This window comes from Salmo salar, chromosome 26 (genome assembly GCF_965601325.2).
Source record: "Salmo salar chromosome 26, fSalSal1, whole genome shotgun sequence".
Classification (NCBI taxonomy): domain Eukaryota; kingdom Metazoa; phylum Chordata; class Actinopteri; order Salmoniformes; family Salmonidae; genus Salmo; species Salmo salar.
In genome coordinates, this window is record NC_138316.1 from 28,509,150 (window position 1) to 28,532,760 (window position 23,611).

The 23,611-nt window shown below is 43.7% G+C and overlaps 1 protein-coding gene across 1 annotated transcript in view; it reads left to right on the forward strand.

Annotated features, from left to right (window-relative positions):
* The first annotated feature begins 6,692 nt into the window (after positions 1-6,692).
* LOC106587577 (protein naked cuticle homolog 1) overlaps positions 6,693-23,611 on the forward strand; it is a 37,927-nt gene continuing 21,008 nt past the window's right edge. The window contains exons 1-3 of the mRNA XM_014176100.3: positions 6,693-6,905; positions 7,029-7,061; positions 7,336-7,475. Coding sequence (XP_014031575.1) covers positions 6,881-6,905; positions 7,029-7,061; positions 7,336-7,475 — 198 coding nt within the window. The 5' untranslated portion in view covers positions 6,693-6,880. The remainder of the gene's footprint in view (positions 6,906-7,028; positions 7,062-7,335; positions 7,476-23,611) is intronic.

Sequence of the window (23,611 nt, forward strand, 5' to 3'; positions counted from 1 at the left end):
GGGGTCTGTGGTGGCTGGTGTCAGGGACAAGCTTGCTGCTTCCACTGTATGTACATTTGAATCCTCCAAGAAGCGAAAATCCCCCAGAACAGTGGGAGGAGATTCGATTATTGAGCATGACCTCCCATTCAAAAAACATCCCACTTGCTTTAATTTAAATGAAACCACAGTAAAGTTTCTCTTAGTGCACTACTTTAGCAGACTTCCTGTGCAGGTAGCTGGTATAGTGCTCAGAGTACCATACCGCCACCACACCACACACTCTGAGACCAGACCTCCCACATGGACCTGCTCCCACGAGTGTCTTCATGCTCGACTGCAGCTGAATACAGTTAGAGGGGGAGGGTGAGAGACAAAAAGAGAGACAGAGAGAGACAGAGAAAATGAGAGATAGAGACCACAGAGAGAGAGAGACCACAGGTTTCCAGTGAAGGAGAGAGAGAAGGCCCCCTTCCTCTAACATGTACTCCACAGTGTCATAACTCACTCTACCAACTCTTATCCAGCCAGATCTATAGACTCCGGTCTGGCTGATTCAGAAACTACACTCTTCGGTCTTGCTGAACAATGTCTGAGAGGCAGGCAGGCAGGCAGTCGACTGGAGTGGTTTTGCGGTTAAGATTTTGGTGGAGGCCCCGGTGCCAGTGATTTTATCCACTGCAGCAGGGCCCAGGGCCTGTCAGAGGCAGACACTGCTAATGGAGCATGGCCTGGAGCCTTTGGGGCGGGAGGTAGGCTAGTGGTTAGATCGTTGGGGCAGTAACCGAATGGATGCTGGATCAAATCCCTGAGTTAAAAAAAATCTGTAATTCTGCCTCTGAACAAGGCAATTAACCCACTGTTCCCCGCTAGGCTATCATTGTAAATAAGAATTTGTTCTTAACTGACTTGCCTAGTTAAATAAATGTAAAAAATTCAGGGAAGGACCAGCAGAGTGCAAGCCAGGCCTGGAGTCTTGAGCCCCAGGGAAGGACTAGCAGAGAGCAGGCCATTGAGCTGCACACTCAGGCACAGAGTGCGAATTATACTTTGACATTCGGGGGACACTTTTTTTTTCATGGGACTTCCTATTTGTGCCGTGCACTAAAAATGTAATGGGCCTAATAGTAAAGACATGTATTTTAACAGTAAACATGTATTATCTTTTAATCTGGCATGAACAAAAACCAGTCGTGAGGTTTTCATCTGATTGTTAAACAAATTACTTCAAAAAGTAGGCTACCTGTGCATTTTCGTCCACTCCAAAATAATTCCAGCTTCCAAACAGTGTACTGTGCACCAGCCATTGGGTGAATGGATTTTTATATTTTATTTATTTCACCTTTATTTAACCAGGTAAGCCAATTGAGAACAAGTTTTCATTTACAACTGCGACCTGGCCAAGATAAAGCAAAGCAGTGTGACAAAAACAACAACACAGAGTTACACATAAACAAATGTACAGTTAATAACACAATAGAAAAATCTATGTACAGTGTGTGCAATGTAGAAGAGTAGGGAGGTAAGGCAATAAATAGGCCATAGAGGCGAAATAATTGCAATTTAGCATTAACACCGGAGTGATACAGTGAGGGGAAAAAAGTATTTGATCCCCTGCTGATTTTGTACATTTGCCCACTGACAAAGAAATGATCAGTCTATAATTTTAATTGTTGGTTTATTTGAACAGTGAGAGACAGAATAACAACAAAAAAATCCAGAAAAACGCATGTCAAAAATGTTATAAATTGATTTGCATTTTAATGAGGGAAATAAGTATTTGACCCCCTCTCAATCAGAAAGATTATTGGCTCCCAGGTGTCTTTTATACAGGTAACAAGCTGAGATTAGGAGCACACTGTTAAAGGGAGGGCTCCTAATCTCAGCTTGTTACCTGTATAAAAGACACCTGTCCACAGAAGCAATCAATCAATCAGATTCCAAACTCTCCACCATGGCCAAGACCAAAGAGCTCTCCAAGGATGTCAGGGACAAGATTGTAGACCTACACAAGGCTGGAATGGGCTACAAGACCATCGCCAAGCAGCTTGGTGAGAAGGTGACAACAGTTGGTGCGATTATTCGCAAATGGAAGAAACACAAAATAACTGTCAATCTCCCTCGGCCTGGGACTCCATGCAAGATCTCACCTCGTGGAGTTGCAATGATCATGAGAACGGTGAGGAATCAGCCCAGAACTACACAGGAGGATATTGTGAATGATCTCAAGGCAGCTGGGACCATAGTCACCAAGAAAACAATTGGTAACACACTACGCCGTGAAGGACTGAAATCCAGCAGCGCCCGCAAGGTCCCCCTACTCAAGAAAGCACATATACATGCCCGTCTGAAGTTTGCCAATGAACATCTGAATGATTCAGAGGACAACTGGGTGAAAGTGTTGTGGTCAGATGAGACCAAAATGGATCTCTTTGGCATCAACTCAACTCGCCGTGTTTGGAGGAGGAGGAATGCTGCCTATGACCCCAAGAACATCATCCCCACCATCAAACATGGAGGTGGAAACATTATGCTTTGGGGGTGTTTTTCTGCTAAGGGGACAGGACAACTTCACCGCATCTAAGGGACGATGGATGGGGCCATGTACGGTCAAATCTTGGGTGAGAACCTCCTTCCCTCAGCCAAGGCATTGAAAATGTGTATTCCAGCATGACAATGACCCAAAACACACGGCCAAGGCAACAAAGGAGTGGCTCAAGAAGAAGCACATTAAGGTTCTGGAGTGGCCTAGCCAGTCTCCAGACTTTAATCCCATAGAAAATCTGTGGAGGGAGCTGAATGTTCGAGTTGCCAAACGTGAGCCTCGAAACCTTAATGACTTGGAGAAGATCTGCAAAGAGGAGTGGGACAAAATCCCTCCTGAGATGTGTGCAAACCTGGTGGCCAACTACAAGAAATGTCTGACCTCTGTGATTGCCAACAAGGGTTTTGCCACCAAGTACTAAGTGTTGTTTTGCAGAGGGGTCAAATACTTATTTCCCTCATTAAAATGCAAATAATTTTATAACATTTTTGACATGCGTTTTTCTGGATATTTTGGTTGTTATTCTGTCTCTCACTGTTCAAATAAACCTACTATTAACATTATAGACTGATCATTTCTTTGTCAGTGGGCAAACGTACAAAATCAGCAGGGTATCAAATACTTTTTTCCCTCGCTGTAGATGTGTAGATGAAGATGTGCAAGTAGAGATACTGGGGTGCAAAAGAGCAAGAGGATAGAAAACAATATGTGGATGAGGTAGTTGGGTGTGCTATTTACAGATTGGCTGTGTACAGGTACAGTGATCGGTAAGCTGCTATGACTGCTGATGCTTAAAGTTGGAGAGGGAGATATAGGACTCCAGCTTCAGTTACTTTTGCAATTTGTTCCAGTCATTGGCAGCAGAGAACTGGGAGGAAAGGTGGCCAAATGAAGTGTTGGCTTTGGGGATGACCAGTGAAATATACCTGCTGGAGCGCGTGCTATGGGTGGGTGTTGCTATGGTGACCAGTGAGCTCAGCTCACTCGTCACCATAGCAACACCCACCCGTAGCACGCGCTCCAGCAGGTATATTTCACTGGTCACCCCCAAAGCCAATTCCTCCTTTGGCCACCTTTCCTCCCAGTTCTCTGCTGCCAATGACTGAAATGAACTGCAAAAATCACTGAAGCTGGAGACTCATATCTCCCTCACTAACTTTAAGCACCAGCTGTCAGAGCAGCTCACAGATCCCTGCACCTGCCCATCCAACTACCTCATCCCCATACTGTATTTATTCATTTATCTTGCTCCTTTGCACCCCAGTATCTCTACTTGCACATTCATCTTCTGCACATCTATCACTCCAGTGTTTAATTGCTATATTGTAATTACTTCGCCACCATGGCCTATGTATTGCCTTACCTCCCTTATCTTACCTCATTTGCACACACTGTATATAGACTTTTTCTACTGTATTATTGATTGTATGTTTGTTTATTCCATGTGTAACTCTGTGTTGTTGTATGTGTCAAACTGCTTTGCTTTATCCTGGCCAGGTTGCAGTTGTAAATGAGAACTTGTTCTCAACTATTCTACCTGGTTAAATAAAGGTGAAATAAAATTAAAAAAAAAACACAAGTCAACAAATGAGAGCGCCTGGGGAATGGAAGTGGAGCTAGGGGCTGCTGGGCCTGGGTTAACCTCTACATCACTAGAGGAATAGAGGAGGAGTAAGATAAGGGTACGGCTAAAGGCTATAAGAACTGTCCGCCTAGTGCGTTCGGAAAGCGACATATGTTCCAAAACACCATAAAGTGTAGCATGATGACCTTCAGTGATTGTTATCAGATCTACACTCTTGTAGCCTGAATTAATTGATGTGTCTTGCTGACAAATGTATATTTTTTGTAAAAAGAAAAGTCGGGAGTCCTGAAAAGGGGCTGAAATACGGGACTCAAATACAGCTGTGTCTGTCCAGAGCTCATCTGCTGAAATACGGGACTCAAATACAGCTGTGTCTGTCCAGAGCTCATTTACTGAAATACGGGACTCAAATACAGCTGTGTCTGTCCAGAGCTCATTTGCTGAAATACGGGACTCAAATACAGCTGTGTCTGTCCAGAGCTCATTGCTGAAATACGGGACTCAAATACAGCTGTGTCTGTCCAGAGCTCATTGCTGAAATACGGGACTCAAATACAGCTGTGTCTGTCCAGAGCTCATCTGCTGAAATACGGGACTCAAATACAGCTGTGTCTGTCCCGAGCTCATCTGCTGAAATACGGGACTCAAATACAGCTGTGTCTGTCCCGAGCTCATCTGCTGAAATACGGGACTCAAATACAGCTGTGTCTGTCCAGAGCTCATCTGCTGAAATACGGGACTCAAATACAGCTGTGTCTGTCCAGAGCTCATCTGCTGAAATACGGGACTCAAATACAGCTGTGTCTGTCCAGAGCTCATTTGCTGAAATACGGGACTCAAATACAGCTGTGTCTGTCCAGAGCTCATTGCTGAAATACGGGACTCAAATACAGCTGTGTCTGTCCAGAGCTCATTGCTGAAATACGGGACTCAAATACAGCTGTGTCTGTCCAGAGCTCATCTGCTGAAATACGGGACTCAAATACAGCTGTGTCTGTCCAGAGCTCATCTGCTGAAATACGGGACTCAAATACAGCTGTGTCTGTTCAGAGCTCATTTACTGAAATACGGGACTCAAATACAGCTGTGTCTGTCCAGAGCTCATCTGCTGAAATACGGGACTCAAATACAGCTGTGTCTGTCCAGAGCTCATCTGCTGAAATACGGGACTCAAATACAGCTGTGTCTGTCCCGAGCTCATCTGCTGAAATACGGGACTCAAATACAGCTGTGTCTGTCCAGAGCTCATCTGCTGAAATACGGGACTCAAATACAGCTGTGTCTGTTCAGAGCTCATCTGTGTGGGAAACTGTGAGGGCCCAGTTGAAACAATGTTGCAAGTTTGCTGGACCCAGTTGATACTGTTGCAAGTTTGCTTGTGAAAGCTCAAGACAGACAGATAGGGGGAGTAGAAAGATGTGATTGAAAGAACCTGAACCAACTGCCACTTGTTTAAACCATGACAGAGGTGTGGGGTGTTGATTTCATTTGGAATAAGCTTTTAATTTCATATTTACCACTGTATCAGTACAGCATTGAATTTTAAACAAATAGGAGAATGGTTAAATTAGAAACACCCCAAAGTTTGACTTTTGTTGCATTAAGGGGAGCTCATGTCTCATTCGGGGGTCTGAGCCACCCCTGCCTCCTGTAATTCACACACTGTCCAGGCATGTGGATTGATGGTGCAGGTGGCTGCCTGGCTTGGTAGATCTAAACTGCTTCACGAGGCTGACCAGGCATGTAAACTTAAACATAACCTTGACCGTTATAGAGGCCTGGGATAATTTAGGGGCCATTACACTTGGGCCACGTGGGAGCCATCCTGTGAAATAGTGCACTTTTCTTGTTAAAGCAATAATTGCCTTTTTTTTGTAAGACCTTGAACAAATCTCAAAGTTGTATGGGACTTCATGAGATTTTAAATGTATCTAGTATTATATACATGAAAAAATGTGATGTGTCTCTAAACTTTCCTGTCAACAGGCTCATACAGTATGTTGTGAAATGTCTGAAGGGCATTTATGGTTTATCAAATGTATGCACCAAATTAGTTTGTCTTGTGTTTATTTTAGTTTTAAAACTGGGATCATAAAGTGTTCTATAAGTGCCATAAATATTATAAGTTGTATTCTATAAATATCAGATTTTGTTTATTCAGGACTCTCTCCCACAGTGTGAACTATGAAAAAAAGGTGTAAACAAGTTATTATAGGTAGCAATTAATCCAACCGTTTGTATGATTAATAAAATATTATGTTTGCATGTCTATCAATCAAATAACTGTTTTTATTCATTCTTTTTTTTATCGTCCTGCGAAATATCATTTAAAGCGATTTTGCGCTGCTCTTCGACCACTGCGCCTAGCTGGCTGGCTGGCAATGGTGGTAGTGGTGACAGGGGCTGCTGCATTGCTGCTCTTTTTATATTTGGAAACTCCGAAAGAGTCTCGGCTGGCTCTCATGTGCCGCCTTCGTCCAATAAAACAGAAGAGGGCCTGCCTGCAAATCGTCTAATCTTGGGCGAGGTGTCAATCATGTTCATTCAGCGGTTGAAGTGCTGGTTTTGGTAACCGCCTCCTTTACGCTTGGAAGGGAGACGAAGGGGGGAGCTTTCTTCGGATCAAAGGCTAGTGTGGCGCTGTTGCCGTAGGATGTACTGAGTGCAGCCTGCTGCTTTCTTTACGGACGCTTCTTGTATCGTCTGGAAATCGCTGATTTCTGGATTATAAATACATTTGATGTTTTTCAATCCCAACTCAATGCAGAGAAATGGGTAAACTTCACTCGAAACATGGTAAGATATGTTTTACCGAAAAATGTCACCCCTAATCGTTGATTTGAATGCTCACTTGCGGTAATACTTTCGAGTAATGCCTATCTTTATGTTCTCTTTCTCTCGACAATTGTCCCCGAAAAGCTGCGATTTGTAAACCGAGGGAAAGTCCGGAGGGTGAGTAGCCCATAGGCCTACACTTACGACAGGCTATACGTTTGTCTATGTTTTATTATATTTGTTGAAAATATACATTAAAAGTATGTCCAGTCTATCATCCCATTTATCCATGCACCAATAATGACCGACTCGTTGACAACATGAGACGAAGTCTACTATCATTCAAGAAAATGAAGAAAAAGGCACAATGCTGAATAAATATGTTACATTGTAACCTAACCGTAACATGTTGTTTATATTGTAATAACGCACCTTTTTATGTTGATTCCAGGCGACAGTTTTGTAGTTAATGCCTGTTTGGCAAGGAAAGGAATTGACGATTGGCTCGTGAAACAGAAATACTATTGCACGGGCTCGCGGCTTGAGCAACAAGACTGTCACCACACGAATAAGTGCGGCTTGTCTACTCGGGTAAGTTAAATAAATGTTAAAATAAATTATTATGATTTCAAAAACAAGATTGTTATTCTCAGTTTGATGTTGATACAATGAACCCTGGACGGTCCTAACTTTCTTAGCTTCCCTTTCGAGGTTTAGCCAAGGCTGCATTTATTTTTAGTGGGATGAATTGTAGTCTAAAGTTTAACTGAATTTATCGGTTGTTTCGAATTAAGTACATTTTTAAAAATACGAAAGTATATTTCTCAGTCACCTTATTGCAATACACCAATGGGACGATAATACCTGATAAATAGCCAACCAAATCTTCAGATGTTGCCTGCTTAATTTTTCTTCAAAGTCTGCTTTTGACGTAGACCTATTCAATGACATTCTCAAGAAATGTGGCTTATTTCTATTTATTCTGTGCATTATGCAGAAGTTGAAAAGAGAACCAGAAATGTTGTAAAAAGAAAGTAGCAGTGTGTTTAGTTATAGGCTAGACTAATAATCTCAATAAAAAAATGGTAAATTATTGATAATATCAAGCTGACATCACAAGGATAGTTTGCATATGTTTTGTTTGTTTAGATAATCGATATTTGCTTTGTTGGCTAGACAACATAGATAGACATTCTTGACTCTCTCATCCAGACACATGGAAATTATTGAATGCAGTGGCACATTAGAAGAAGTCTCATGCAGGTGTAGCAAGATAAAAGCTGCTATTCAACATTCAGTGTGCACTAATTTCTTCCTCTTCTTGATCTGTGAAATTCTTATCAATGTGTTAATTTCATTCCCATTGCAAACAGTTTGTAAGGATGTTGTGTGTGTGTTGTGATTCTGGACATGTTAACACAATGACATGGCTGATGACAGTACACACTTGGCCCCATATACATGATGGACCAAATATTTAAGAGTGAAAACTTTGTAGGCTTGTGTTTAAACCTCTCTATTAACAAATATCTTTCCCACAACACTTTTCAGTCTTTCAGCCATGTTTGTTTCAACATACAGTACAAAACAGCATATGTTGGTACAACTTTTTACAAAAGGAGCCCTGACTTGCTACACACTGCTTGCTTTGGTAACTGTCTTATCATCAGACACTTTTGGTGCATGGGAACAAATGTGTCACACCACCAAGAACAGATGCTGCTAAAGTTTATACTCTAGGTAATAGATCACGGCTGAGTTGAAAGCATTGCAGTCTGACAGACTGGTGACAGGGCTGCATTGTAAGGCTGGGGTAGAGGTGGTGGAGGTCATGTCTGTTTCAGATTTGTCATCCCGGTAAACACACAGTGGTTGCATCCCAAATGGCACCCAATTTCCTATATAGTGCACTACTTTTAACCAGAGCCCTCTGGTCAAAAGTAGTGCACTATATAGGTACTAGGGCTCTAGTCAAAAGTAGTGCACTATATAGGGAATAGGGTGCCATTTGGGACGTAACCTGTGTTGTTGTCGAGAGGAGAAATCCTTTTTTTGGAAAAGCTTCAGAGGAACCGGGTGTAAGCCTCTTTGGTTAGGGATGCTCACTTCTCAAAGGCAGCATTTTTGAGGATTTGAGGGCTCATCAAAAAATCCACCAGGACTTTTCCACTTCTCAGCTACTGAGCTCACTCAGCCCACTGGAACAGAGGGAAGCTAATACTCTGTCCAGCAATGTGGCCATCATGTTGTGACCACAGACATACAACCATTAGGATGTTTACATGCTACATTTTATGCTGCAGTTGCGTTCAATGAGAATCATGTCACACTATTTCATGGACATTGCATTTCTAGTGAGCTGCTCATGCTTGTGTGCATGAAAAGCATTGTGTTAACTGAACGAGAGGTGTTCTAACCGTTTGCCGTTGTTTCTCTGGTTGGATTATCCCAAGCATTTATTACCCCAGCACTTTGAAACTTTGGCAATGCACACAAAGCGATGTATCTAAACTGAATCTTTTATGTGATTGCATATCGTTTTGCATTGCTTCTTATGATTTATCATGTCATTATCATAAGGAAGTGACCGATAGCAGCGCATACCAGACCAGTCTGGTTCATTTAATTTAAATGTCTCTGGTATGAGGAAGACACAGGGATATGCTGGTGAGGAGCCAAGTCAAGGACTCCTTCAGCTAGTGACAATCAGCCTCGTGCACGCTGGAAAAATATCTTGATCAAAGTCCAACCTGTGTCTAAAGTACACAGTTGTTTTCTCTATCCCTGCCGTGAGGTGTTTTTAATAGCAGCACATTGGTCGGTGGGCTGTGAAGGTGTGAGGCTCTGTTAGCCCAGGGAGGTTGACGAGAAAAGCAGTGGGCTGAGATTTTTATGACTTATGCCCAGTTTGTATTGACGTGCGAGTGATCAAGTGTAGCACTGAGTGCCGTGATGGGGTCAGCCTCAGGTCTGCTTGTTGCATGCACATGGTGTCAAAGCCACTAAGCCTGACATGCTGTCAGGCCTCTAATAAACATCTTCATATTGTAATTGGACCCTCCTTATGAAATCATCATCGGGGTAGGAAGGGGTTCGGTGTTCTGTTCCGTGTAGTGTAGCAGCCCTCTGGGCACAGTTAGGGTATCCATGGGCCCTCTTCAGTTCAGCAGACTCACCAGAGGGCATTGTGGGATACATGTGAAAGGGTGGGATTGTTTTGTGGAGCATTTTTCATTCCCCAGATGGTGTGAAGTGATATTTGGCCAGGATGGAAAAGGAACCCCGCTGAAAAAGTTGGATGGTTTTGAACAATTTGGGCTCACAGAGTTTTCTGTTTTATAAATGATTTAATTCTATGTGCCTAATGGCTTTCACAGCGCTGCGGGAAAATGAATAGAATAGGACGAAAAGTGTTCCTGACATCAATATTTATTTGGATGCTTTTCCCTTCGTTTTTTTCCCTTCAACAAGTAGTCTTTAGAACTTGAATATTTCATTGTAACGTTTTGAATATCTTGTTTGCTTGCCTTGACATGGCAGTTCATGTGTTGTTTATTTTAGGGACCATTTGGCATTTTAGATTTATTCAGTTTTTATTTTTCATTTTAAAACATCTAAGTATGACAATGCTTGAAATTACAGTAAACATTTTTAAATAGTGAGATATTTACTAGCAAATGTCTTATAAATTATCTGTAACTTAACCTTATCATGAAGCATTAGCATTACAAAACTTGAGGGAAAGTTTGTGAAAGTTACTGCTTTCCATAAGTCGTAGTAAATACCCTAACCCCAAAGTATTGTCAAATGAAAAAGGGCTAAAACCTTAGCTAGGTGAGAATGCAATGCAAACATTCCTCGTAGCCTTTAAAAGTGGCCCATGTTGTATAGGATACATATACTTTATAGGCCGTGTTCTTTTTGCCTCCCGGCTGAACTGGGGTCCAGGAGAATGTGGGTCAGATGGTGGCAGCAGCGGGGAGTCTGAGACTGGAATCCTTTTGATCTGAAACCTCCCAAACCAAACTATCATATTCTTGAAAGGAGAGAGGGGGATTACTGCCATAGCCTACCTCCTCCATTAAAATGAAATGCCCTTTTATGGATTCCAGCTTTAATTCTGATTCTAAGCACAGTTTGTTTTTTACTATGCTGTTTTTATATCTCCCATAACGTTTTGTAATTTAGATGATTAAGAAGAAGTAGAGAAGTCAACAGTTTATGATTTGGCAGTGCCAATGCCTGTCTGGTCTGGTTTGTTGGGTCTTAACAAGTCTCTGAGCCCAGGTGTTGAAGGTCTCCTGCCCTCTCCGGTCTTCTCCTGTCCTCTTCAGGCAGTGTTATGAGTTGTACCCTAAGCCAGCGGTCTGTCTAGGGAATTTGCAATGTGCTGAAAGCAAATTGCAAAGATTTCATTTGATGATTTGTTAAGGCATTTTCCCCCACACCCTTGCCAAGTAACTTTCCTCCTCCCTAAATCCCCCTCCCCCCATCTCAGCTCTCTCCTCCTATTTTCCCTCTCAGGCTCCATCTGTTTCTTGTGTTTACCCTGTGGCCTTGCCTGGTTGTTGCTGATGAAATTAGACTGCATTTGAAGTGGGCCAGGGAGGTGTATGTATGTATGTATGTATGTATGTATGTATGTATGTATGTATGTATGTATGTATGTATGTATGTATGTATGTATGTATGTATGTATGTATGTATGTATGTATGTATGTATGTATGTATGTATGTATATATATATATATGTGTGTAATCTATGATATTAGATATTTATATATTGATATTAGATATAGATATTTATATATTGAGGCCTAACCCTCTGTGTAGTAAAAGGAGGTCCCAGTGATGCTACTGCTGGAGTCGCCAAACCCCTGCTCTGGGCTGACAATTCCAAAGCACATTTTTCAAAACCTTCCATCTAAGGTTTAGGTTCTAAACCCATACAAAACTGGGACAAAATATCTTAAGGTACATCTGACAACTAACAGCACTCTGAAATGAATCTCAGAGTAGAACTTCTGCCCACATCCCCATGTTTCTCACTGGGTGCCAGAGCTCTGATTTTTGAAGTAAAGCTTTTATATGTGCTACCCTCAGACTCTGAGTCTGATAAAAGACATGGCAGTTCTGTGGCCTAGCTTCTTTTCTTACTTCTTCTCCTGTAGTGTTTTTTTTTTATTGTCTTCACAAAAGCGCAGGGTCCTTGTCTCAGCGCTGAATGCACCTTTCAAATGCAGACTCTTCCTTTCTCGCTTTATGTCCTCTCTCTCTCTCGCTTTCTGTCCTCTCCCCATGCCTGTGCTGTTCCCACCAGCTGTCTCCCTGCGTGCTGTGAGTGACAGTGTGTCATATGCCCCTCTCCCACCAGGCCGTACCCCTCCACACCCCCCTGGTGTTGGCCTTTGAAGAGGCTGGGAGAAGTTTGGAGTTGTGGTCTAAGAAAAGAAAGCGTTTGCCTTTGGGGAGAGGGCTGGGGAGTAGGGGTACATGCACCTGGCTCTGTGTTATTCCAATGAGAAGAGGAAGTCTTGGGTTGTCGTTTACGTATCTGGGGGACTGGGTGGGAGAGGAGATGCAGGTGGCATTAATGTCACTTCCCGGATCATGTGTCACATAGATTACATAGCTGGAGGAATTTCACCCTATGTGACAATGTGAAGCGGATAACCCTCATTGGGTGTTGTGAATGGGACTGCTGTGAATGGGACTGCCGGAAATGGTTTCGGTGAAAGAAGGAGATGATAATGATATACTAAATGAGGTAAAAGTATTGATACACAGACATTAGATCTGTTGGCCCTGTTGTTTACAACTTTCTGTTGTGTGTTGTGATGCACCTCACATGGTTCTCCATTCATTTTAGGTTGAGTATCTTCACAATATTGTTCATTTGTCTCAGTTTATTGTTGGGTTCCATGTCTGTGTGACGTTTTGATCTGATTCTTTATATGTGTAAAAATAGTGATTGAGCATGTGAGGTATGGGGGTGTGCAGGGGGACGGCATGAGACGTGTGTGTATGAGGATGCCGTGTGTCTGGGATGGGCTGTCCGGATGCACTCAGGAGATCAAAGCAGTCCCTGGAATGTGCTCTGAATCCCCAGGGATTAGCAGCTGAGATTTGGGCTTTGTTTCCCCAAATATCTGCTCACTGTGGCGCTACAAATATCCCAGGATCAATTGGAAGTGTTTCTCCTCTCTGTTCTCTTATGATGATTGTCTTTCAGTAGGAGTTGTTTGTATGTTCAGTATGCCAATAGAGATACTTTTTTTGGTGTAATTTTAACACTAGGGACCACTGATAGATATTAGTGTTTTTTTTCTCTTTGACTCTCCCTTTGCCTTTTGTTTTGTGACAGAGTTTTATAGTTTCTGGTTTTGAGATGGCTTATCAAATTGATGAGTGTGTGCATATTAAGTATCAGTGAAAGGCCTAATTAGCAGATTATCCATCTAAATATAGAGCTAATCACGCTGACATCATCACGCTGAGATGAGATGCTCGCTTCTCTTTATCCTTTTGATCTGTGGATGCATCAGATACAGAACAACAGATCTAGAAAGCAAATACAGATGTAGGATCTTAATTTGAGCCAGTTTCCTACAGCAGGGAAAAAAAATCCTGCAGCAAAATTAAATGTGGATTATAATTAATGGATTTTTTTTTTTTTTTAGGGGAGTTGATACATTTTTCTTTAGGTCAAATCAAATCTGAAATTTCAAATAGGAAATGACAAACTTTAGAAGCATTTTAAAAACTGAAAAACACTACAAGTTTGCATTTCCTGCTTTGCAAAAGAGTGATCAAATTCAGATCCTACATCTGTAAGCTTTATCCCCATTTTTGTTTTACACTGGCTGGTTGAAAAGGGATGGTCACAGAGAGTGTTGATAGTAATGGATGTTATATGGGACAGGAAGAATTGGTAAAGATGGAGCGTGTGAGGCAGGACCATATATAGACTGAGAGGGGGAGCGAGAGATTGAGTGGGAAAGAAACTCCTGTGGTGGCGTTGGGTTCCGCTGAGCATTCCATGTGAAGCTCAGTGCCCGTTTTAATCACACACTTAAAAGGCTGTGCTGAAGTGGCCGTTTTAAGCGTTTAAACCCTGAATAATTCTCTCTTGTTTGTTTGTGGTCCCCCTGTGGGTTGCGCTCCGGCCCATGTAGTAAGCACTGAATCATTTGACTGAGCAGTCAAAGTTGCTGCATGTATACAGCTCTTATAAATAGGACAAGATCATCATCTGAATAAAACTGCAACACACACACACACACACACACACACACACACACACACACACAGTCAGGCACACGCACACTCTCTCAACATATTTATTTACTTGTTGATTTCGGATTAGTAACTGCCAAATACCAATTTAGTCTACTTCTAGATTTGTATGTTTTCATTAGTAGGATAACACCAATGATGGTCTCCAGTCTACAACTCTTGGAGTAGTTACTCTCTGCTTCAGACACAGGATGACCTCTAGACTCCTGTGGTCACCTGAGTGACAGACGGAGAGGGAACAGAGGAAGTTGGGCATAAATATTAAACAGCTCTGGGGCCATTGTGGCCTCCTCCTGACAGCCAGCGTGGGGGTTAGGCCCTACCCATGGCGCCTGGGATCCAGCGTGCCTACTTGGGCCTGGATTGTCTGTTAGGGGCTGTTTTTGGCCTAAGCTGGAGGGAGCTGGCATGGGTTGGAGGTGGCCTGGATTGTCTGTTAGGGGATGTTTTCGGATGAGAGAAACCCAAACACAGGACAGGAGCAGGGGGGCCCAGCTGTAAAGGAAGGCCCTGCTCCCCGCTGCTCTCCGGTGTGTTTATGCTCCACAGGTGCCCGAGTGAGGCCCAGAGAGGAGAGGACTTTACCCCAAGTCACAGCCTCTCACTGGGTCAGGATGACCGGTGAGGAGTCCCTGAAGGCCCATTTGGCCTGGCTGTTAACCTTAAACCCATTACTCATGCTAAACACAGGCAGAGGAACCTCAACCGGAAGAGTGCTTAACCAGAGATGGAATTGGTCTGTGTGAACTCTGAATGGAACTGAATGTAAAGTGGCCACAGGCTGTCAAGCGTTTAACTGTGACTACTGGTTTGTGGAGGTGCGTGGCTGGTTCATCCATGGCCTCTGATTATATTGCCCAGAGTTGTTTTTGTTGGTTTGTGTATGCACGTGGTGTATCTGTGTGGATGATGAGGGCAGCTGAGGGAATCTCCTGAGGGCTAATGACAGTGCTCAGGGGACAGTGATGAGTGTGTAGGAACATCCAGGGGCCTGAGCTGTAGGCTTCCCCACCAGGCAGAGATTAACACAAGCCTCACTGTCTTGCCTCTGCTACCCCATTTCAAGTCTAATCGCACAACTGTAATTACTTAACACTGTGTAACATCTATGGGTCATTTCTGCTCCAGAAGCTTCAGTGTTCTTCTAGCTTAAGTGTTCCCAGCCATTGGACTGTGGTGGGCCTAGCTTAAGTGTTCCCAGCCATTGGACTGTGGTGGGCCTAGCTTAAGTGTTCCCAGCCATTGGACTGTGGTGGGCCTAGCTTAAGTGTTTCCAGCCATTGGACTGTGGTGGGCCTAGCTTAAGTTGCATCCCTCTCTGAGGTACACCTGGGGCAGATGGAAATATGGGTTCAAATGCAGTGTGTCGTTCACCTCCTCCTGAGTGAGCTATCTATCTGAAACGGTTGTGCTTTAACTTCCTGCTGCAGTATCAGTGGAACCTCACAGATTTTGAAATCTGTGAGTGAAATCCAGGGGTTGCCTGAAGGAAGTGGAACAAACTGACTGTGCCAATTCATATTTGATGCTTCAAAGCCAATCCGCCTGTATGCTGTCGGTGTGATACTTTCACTTGAGATTATGAAGCCACTGCTAATGCTACACATTTCCCAAGATCTTTGAAACCAACAAAAGTGAGAGGTTCAATGACTGAGTTCTGGATTCTGTGAGTGGGGTGCTCAGAGATTTGTTTTGTTCCTTCCTGTTAGCGTGCCCGTTTCCTGATTGGTTTGTCACTGGTAACTTTTCCCGTGTGTGCGGTAGTGCACACACGTGCTGTGCAGGCGATTGTTTGTGTGTGTGTGTGCTTGCAGGGGATTCAGTCAAGCACGAGCGTGAACAACATGCTTCACCAAAGTTCATTATCATGACCAACTGACAGCTAACCCTGACCACTAATTCTGGTTAGAGCTATGAATAGAAACCCTTAAACCTGCCACTGGCACCAGAATGCTCTCTGGAGTTGGAAGTTGTTATTTCTGCCCCTGTGTTTATTTGCTAAGTTGAGAAGTTGTCTGTAATTAGAAAGAATGTTTGTTTGAAGTTCAACATGTGAGAGATGGTTTTTACGTAGTTACATATGACGTGGACTAGGGAGGGTGTCTGGACTGGGTTGAAAAAGTCCTCATATAGGCTCCAATAAAGTCTGTGTGGTCTAAGGTGTGGTGACTCTTTCAGGTCTCTGGGTTCCTTCTCATGTCAGCCTTAGAAAAGGGTTCACCTAAACCTTATTCCACCTTTGTCCTAGGTTTAAAAACAAGACGCAGCTATCTGGAAGTGGCTGTGAATGGTCCCTTTTAGATAATGGCTTGGGACATTGAAAGAAGGGCAGTCTGGCAGTCTCAAGGGCAGTCAGAGCAGATGTAGGCCCAGATGTCATTTCCTGACAAGGTAGAGAAGGTGGTGTGTTTCGCTGGATATCTCCCCAGTGCTCTGTCTGTGGTGAGAGGCTGAAGTGCCTGTCACTTTCTACTTCCCCTGAGGGCTATAGACCCCCTCCCTGCCTCCCACATTCTGAACCGGCGTCTGAACCCACACATACCCCTACAGCACCATCTCCTAAACCAACTCATGATACTTCAACTAATTACCCAGATCTCCTAGACACACTGTGTCAAGCCCTCTGGAACGCATACAGCTCTCGCTCTCTGCTGCTGCTTGGCAGTATAGCTAGATGGTTCCAAAGAGGAGGAGGTGAGAGGTATGTGATTGCAGTTTTAACTCCCCAGGCCCTCAGACAGAGATGAGGTGTGACACTGTCTCTGCTGCCTATACGGCTCCTCTCCTCTCCCCTCATCTCTTCCATTCTTTAGAAATGTGCTTCACTTCACTCTGCATTCAAAGACAAGGGCTATAACATAGTGATTTGCTACTCTTGGCAGACTGGGCCACCTGTAAATCAAGGCCAAGTGACAAGCGGTCTCCATTCCTTTCCAATCCCGGCTCCCCCTGGGAATGGAGACTTTCTCCCAGAGAGGGTTCATCATAGTGGCTTGGCTGGCTGGCGGAGAATGTGTTAGAGAGAGAGTGAAGAACAAACACCATTGTAAATACAACCCATATTTATGTTTATTTATTTTCCCTTTTGTACTATTTGCACATCGTTACAATACTGTAAATAGCCATAATATGACATTTGAATTGTCTCTATTCCTTTGAAACGTTTGTGTAATGTTTACTGTTCATCTATTTCACATGCTTTGGCAATGTAAACATATGTTTCCCATGCCAATAAAGCCCATTGAATTGAATTGAGAGAGAGAGAGAGCAGTCCACTGGTGTTCATATGGTCTATCAATTGTATCTCCATGAACCCCTTCTCTGCTGCTGGGCTGGGGGGAACCAACCACAGAATAACATGAGCTTTAAAGACCCTTGATCAAGCAGCCATTTTCTCCTCTCTGTGAGACACTCGTTTGATAAACAGCCTGATAAAAGCTAATTGCAGTGGTTACATATTTTTCAAAGCCACAATAAATACCTTGCGTTATGCCTTAAGAAACAGGCAGGTTACAGTGGTGTGTGTTGCTGAAGGGGTTAGCAAGCTAGCAGAGCTGTAAAAGATTATCTTTGCAGGTGTAAAGGTTTTGTAAATGGGTCATTTAAACCGTTGGCTAACTTCACACATGAACCACAAAGAGGGAAGGAGGGAGATTAGCTCAAATCAGCATGTTTCTGAAGTGGGCTGTAAATCTCCACTAATATTCTACTGAGCCTTTTAGGGGGAAGCCTTTGATGTGGATGAGGTAATGTGACCAGCAATGTTAATCTGACTTGGTGAAAATGAATGGTGGGCAGGTCGTGTACAATCAGACTATAAAAGCCAGAGCCAGTCATTAGGGGAGGAGTCTTCTGGGGGGCTGTCAACAGAGCTGGATTCAGGCAGATGGGCACACATGCAAGCAGGCACACCAACGTTCATGCACACACAATTTTCTCTCTCCAGGCCCATGAGTTAACCTCTCTAGGGTAGGGGGCAGTATTTGCACGGCCGGATAAACGTACCCGATTTAATCTGGTTATTACTACTGCCCAGAAACTAGAATATGCATATAATTATTGGCTTTGGCTAGAAAACACCCTGAAGTTTCTAAAACTGTTTGAATGGTGTCTGTGAGTATAACAGAACTCATATGGCAGGCAAAAACCTGAAGATTCCTTACAAGAAGTGCCCTCTCTGACCATTTCTTGGGCTTCTACACTCTCTTTATTGAAAACTGAGGATCTCTGCTGTAACGTGACACTTCCTACGGCTCCCATAGGCTCTCAGAAGGCGGCAAAACGCTGAATGATGCCTTTGGAGCCCCTGGCTGAAAAACAGTAGCGCATTTGGATAGTGGTCGATCAGAGAACAATGAGACTGAGGCGCGTGCACGAGCCGACACCATGTTTTTATTTTTTAGTCTTTGAACGAAAACAGGGTTTCCCGGTCGGAATATTATCGCTTTTTTACGAGAAAAATTGCATAAAAATTGATTTTAAACAGCGGTTGACATGCTTCGAAGTACGGTAATGGAATATTTAGAAATGTTTTGTCACGAAGCGCGTCACCCTTCGCCACCCTTCGGATAGTGTCTTGAACGCACGAACAAAACAGAGGATATTTGAACATAACTATGGATTATTTTGAACCAAACCAACATTTGTTATTGAAGTAGAAGTCCTGGGAGTGCATTCTGACAAAGAACAGCAAAGGTAATCACATTTTTCTAATAGTAAATCGGAGTTTGGTGAGGGCCAAACTTGGTGGGTGTCAAATTAGCTAGCCCGTGATGGCTGGGCTATCTACTCAGAATATTGCAAAATGTGCTTTTGCCGAAAAGCTATTTTAAAATCGGACATAGCGATTGCATAAAGGAGTTCTGTATCTATAATTCTTAAAATAATTTATGTTTTTTGTGAACGTTTATCGTGAGTAATTTAGTAAATTCACTGGAAGTTTGCGGTGGGTATGGTAGTTCTGAACGTCACATGCTAATGTAAAAAGCTGGTTTTTGATATGAACTTGATTGAACAAAACATGCATGTATTGTATAACATAATGTCCTAGGCGTGTCATCTGATGAAGATCATCAAAGGTTAGTGCGGCATTTAGCTGTGGTTTGGGTTTATGTGACATTATATGCTAGCTTGAAAAATGGGTGTCTGATTATTTCTGGCTGGGTACTCTGCTGACATAATCTAATGTTTTGCTTTCATTGTAAAGCCTTTTTGAAATCGGACAGTGTGGTTAGATTAACGAGAGTCTTGTCTTTAAAATGGTGTAAAAGAGTCATATGTTTGAGAAATTGAAGTAATAGCATTTCTAAGGTATTTGAATAACGCGCCACAGGATTCCACTGGCTGTTGAGTAGGTGGGACGATTTCGTCCCACATACCCTAGAGAGGTTAAATCTGGGATCCAAAGGCATCACATTCAGCAATGTTATGCAGTTGGTCTGCACAGACACCAAATGTCACTAAACATACCAGCATGAATCCATGAGGTTGGCCACCACAGCTCCTCCAATCACAGGACTTTTTTCCCCTTCCCAGTGTTGCGAGAGGAGCGAACTGTCTGTGTGTAACCTGTCCAGTTAACTAGAGATAAGAGGGTAAGCCCACTGGCATGCGTCCTTCCAGACCTCTCCTATCCAGCCCAGCGTTGCCATCACAGAGCCCTGGTGCTGCTCACTGCATATCATAAGGCAGCTTCCTCCCTCCCTCCAACCTGACTGACTGCTGACGAATCCCCAGCCTGTGGCAATAATTTCCTTCCTGGGTCACAGGAAGGAAGGGAAGACAAGTGGGTGTGCTGTGAGTGAGCAGTGTCATGCTTGGGGCCGCAGAGTCTACACCGTAACCTCGCCGACTGCAATGAAGGTGTCTGGTCCACTCTGCTCCTTCAGAAGCGTCCAATTAGCCAGCGTCATTCTCCGACCGTCTGGCATGGTGTTTCAAACGGGCGACCTGGAGTTCAGTCAGTGAGTTGTTATGGTCCAGTTAGAGTTCAAGGAAACATTCTTTGTTTCCTTGAAGAGGGTTTTATCTGATCAGGCTGGACTTGGCTCACAAGTTGAAAAGGACCTCAAGATCAAACCTTAGATTGCCTTGACATGCTTTGATCTCAGCGAAAAACGTTCAGTTGAGTATCAAATGTGTATCAAATAGCATTGTAAAAAAAAACATATGTCTCTTTTCTTGCATGTCAAACGGCCTCTCCTCTGCTTTTAGGCAGTTATGCATAATAAAGATCTATGATGTTGGAGTCTGTCCAAGTATCTGATTTTGGAGGGAACCCAAGAAATACCTCAAAGTAGCATCAGATGTTTTGGCCCGAGAGGATAGGCTCTTCACAGTTGAACAACAGAACAGGTCTCTCTGGTTCTGGCTCATAGTTCTACATGCTACGTGCAGACACCTACATTATGTTTACTCAACACACACACGCGCACACAGAGATGGCTGTTGATCTAACAGATGTGTTGCACAATAATTGGCTGTCTGCTTTCTCCTCCCTGGTAGATGTGTCTTTCTGTCTCCTGCCAGGTTCGCTACGGTATATGATTATCTGAGATCTTAATTTCAGGTGTGCAAACCGATCCTTTTGGAAACCATGCTTAGAGGCAGTGCTCCGTTCACTACCTCACAACAACACTTTCTATCTTGGAACCATTTCAAAACGTTGTGTTTTGTCGGTACGTGCCGCCCAGTCTGACTGTGGCTGTTAAATGTCGGGTAGAGACAAGTGAGGAGGAGCGGTTCACATGAAGAACTGAAGCGTAGTCTTGGGTTTTGTTCATTATGGCAGCAGAAAACACAAATTTGCATTTATTATTGGACAAGTCCATGTAGTTCCACCCCATTTGACTCAGTTTTCAACCTAACTCTAAGCTGCTGTCTGGTGTCTGCTGATGCTTTCTGTTTTCCCAAACAGTACGACACAATTAAAAGGGTCACTGCACTTTTAACTCTCTGATCCAGATCCCCCTTCTCAAGGATATAGTCGCAGCACCAGACCCAAACCTTTGAACCAGCCTCTGGAGTGTCTCAGCTTACTCTGTTGGGGGCGGAGAGGGGATGGGCATTTCCTCTCAAGAGGTCCTGCTCCAGTAACACTACACCTTAAGCTCATTTGCAGCCCTAAAACCAATATACTTTTTGTTGTTTTAGTTCTAAGCTTTCAACGTCAGCCATTTGTGCTGCAACCTATAGTATTGTCACCAAGCCATTCGGCAATGTCTTGGCTTTAAAAACAAGCAGTTTTAGTTGATTTCTTTCAATTATGAATTTAATTTATATATATTTCAGATGTTAGCGATGGTGTGGTTTTCTAGGTTATTCATAACCCTGTCTTGACTCTGTCATGTGGCCATGGCTGAGAGGAGCTTAGTTGCAGTAGACCGATATCACCCGGACAATTTCTACACTTAAAACCCCTTTCCTTTTTTTAAAACCTGGGCTCCCGAGTGGTGCATCAGTCTAAGGCACTGCAGCCCAGTGTTAGGTGTCACTACAGACACCCTGGTTCGAATCCAGGCTGTATCACAACCGGCCCTGATTTGGAGTCCCATAGGTCGGCGCACAATTTTCCCAGCGTCGTCTGGGTTTGGCCGGTGTAGGCCATCATTGTAAATAAGAATTTGTTCTTAACTGACTTGCCTAGTTAAATAAAGGTTACACATCCTCTTGGTTTTGGGTGAGGCCTATGGGCTGTGATCCTCTGTGTCTCTCTGTCAAAAGGACCAAGCAGGCCTAACTGACAGACAACCAGAACGACATGGCCACCAACCATTCCCTCGTTCTCCCCTCTGTCTTCCTCGCTCTGTTTTTCTTCCTCGCTCTGTTTGTCTTCCTCACGTTCGCTAAATGGCCTTTCATGTGTTGTTTCCCTCCCTGCTCGGCATCGTGGGCCTGTCTTGCTCCAGTGTAAGACCTGAAGGTGTTCTCCAGTTCCAGCACTGCCTGTGAGAGCAGAGCAGAGTAGAGAGCAGCGTGAGGCACCCAACCCAACGCTTCACTCTCATAATGAGATTTTTCCTTGGTTTTGAAGGAGTGCCAGTAACTAGTAACACTGCTCCAACCCAACGCTGCTCCCGAGGCCTCCGGCTTGCCTCCACCGAGCCCTGCGCCCCGGCTGGCTGGCGCACGATCAGGGGGAGCTGTCGTCGGCCGCCCGCTTAAATTGTCAGCCGCCTGTGTTGGGTGGAGGCAGACAGCGTAGAGACCAGGGCCTTGTAGGACTTTCCACAACCCCACACTTACACATGTAAACACACACATGGTAGTTACACACACACACACACACACACACTCATACACTGAATGCGCTCGCAACCACATGGTCACACACATAAACACACACGCACATGTAATTACACACACACTTATGCACACACACACACACACACACGGCCCAGTCTGTCTGTGAACATAGTGCCTGGGTAAGGCTGGCGGGCCCCCATGACAACCTCATGCCCTAACTTGCCAAACTTAAGTCAGTCTATGATTTGCTTTTCACCCCTGCAGTCAGTGGTTCCTTGGCTCACTTAAACTCTCAATATAACCAATGTTAGTTCTTAAAAATATTATTATTTGTAAATATGCAAATCTGGGTTTTCCTTTATTTTCCCTTATTCAAATCCATATTTATGTGTCTCATTGACGTGGGTCCGCCATTTTGATTCAAAGGCCAAATCAAACAACCCTTGTAGACGGAGCGGGCAGCCTGTCCAGTACTGATGTAGCTAGCTGGGATGCTGTAATGCAGCACAGTCACACTGTGTTCCTGTCTTATACTGCTCTAGGAATAAATCACTTTCTGTGAAGGGGCTTTAACAACTTTAAAACACACTGGGGCCATACAATCCTCCATCTTCCAAGCCCAGAAGAGAAAACGCTCTGAAGGGTCTGGCTCCTGTTGAAAGCAAAATGCTTTAAACTTTGGTTTCCACAGAACATTAAACATCATGTCTGGAAAATTGTTTTTGGTGGTCCCAAGCGTTGGAGGAAAGTGGCTTGTTCATTTGCTTACAGCCTTTCATGATGCTCTGGTAGCGCCCAAATACGTTCTGCAGAGCTGGGAAAGTGACACTTCACTGTAGTCTTCGTAAAACCTTCATAAACACTCCATAACACCAGTCGTGAACACACAGAAAAAAAAGCCAAAAGACCTTTACACGTACAGTATCACGCAATGTTCATCTGAGCAATTCATTCTCCTCGACTATTTCTCAAACAAGCAGCTGGGCCTTCACTTTTTTGTTTTGTATAGAGTTAGACCAGAGAAGCACATTTGATTAGCATATATAGTATGGAAGACGGTTACTGAAGGTATGAAAGATACAGGAAGATGCGGTGTTCATTGAGGTCTACTTGAGACTATCAAAGTGGTGCAGCTCTTGGCCTTGTCCCTGACTGTTTGCCTTAAGCTGCACTCCTATGGTGACCCT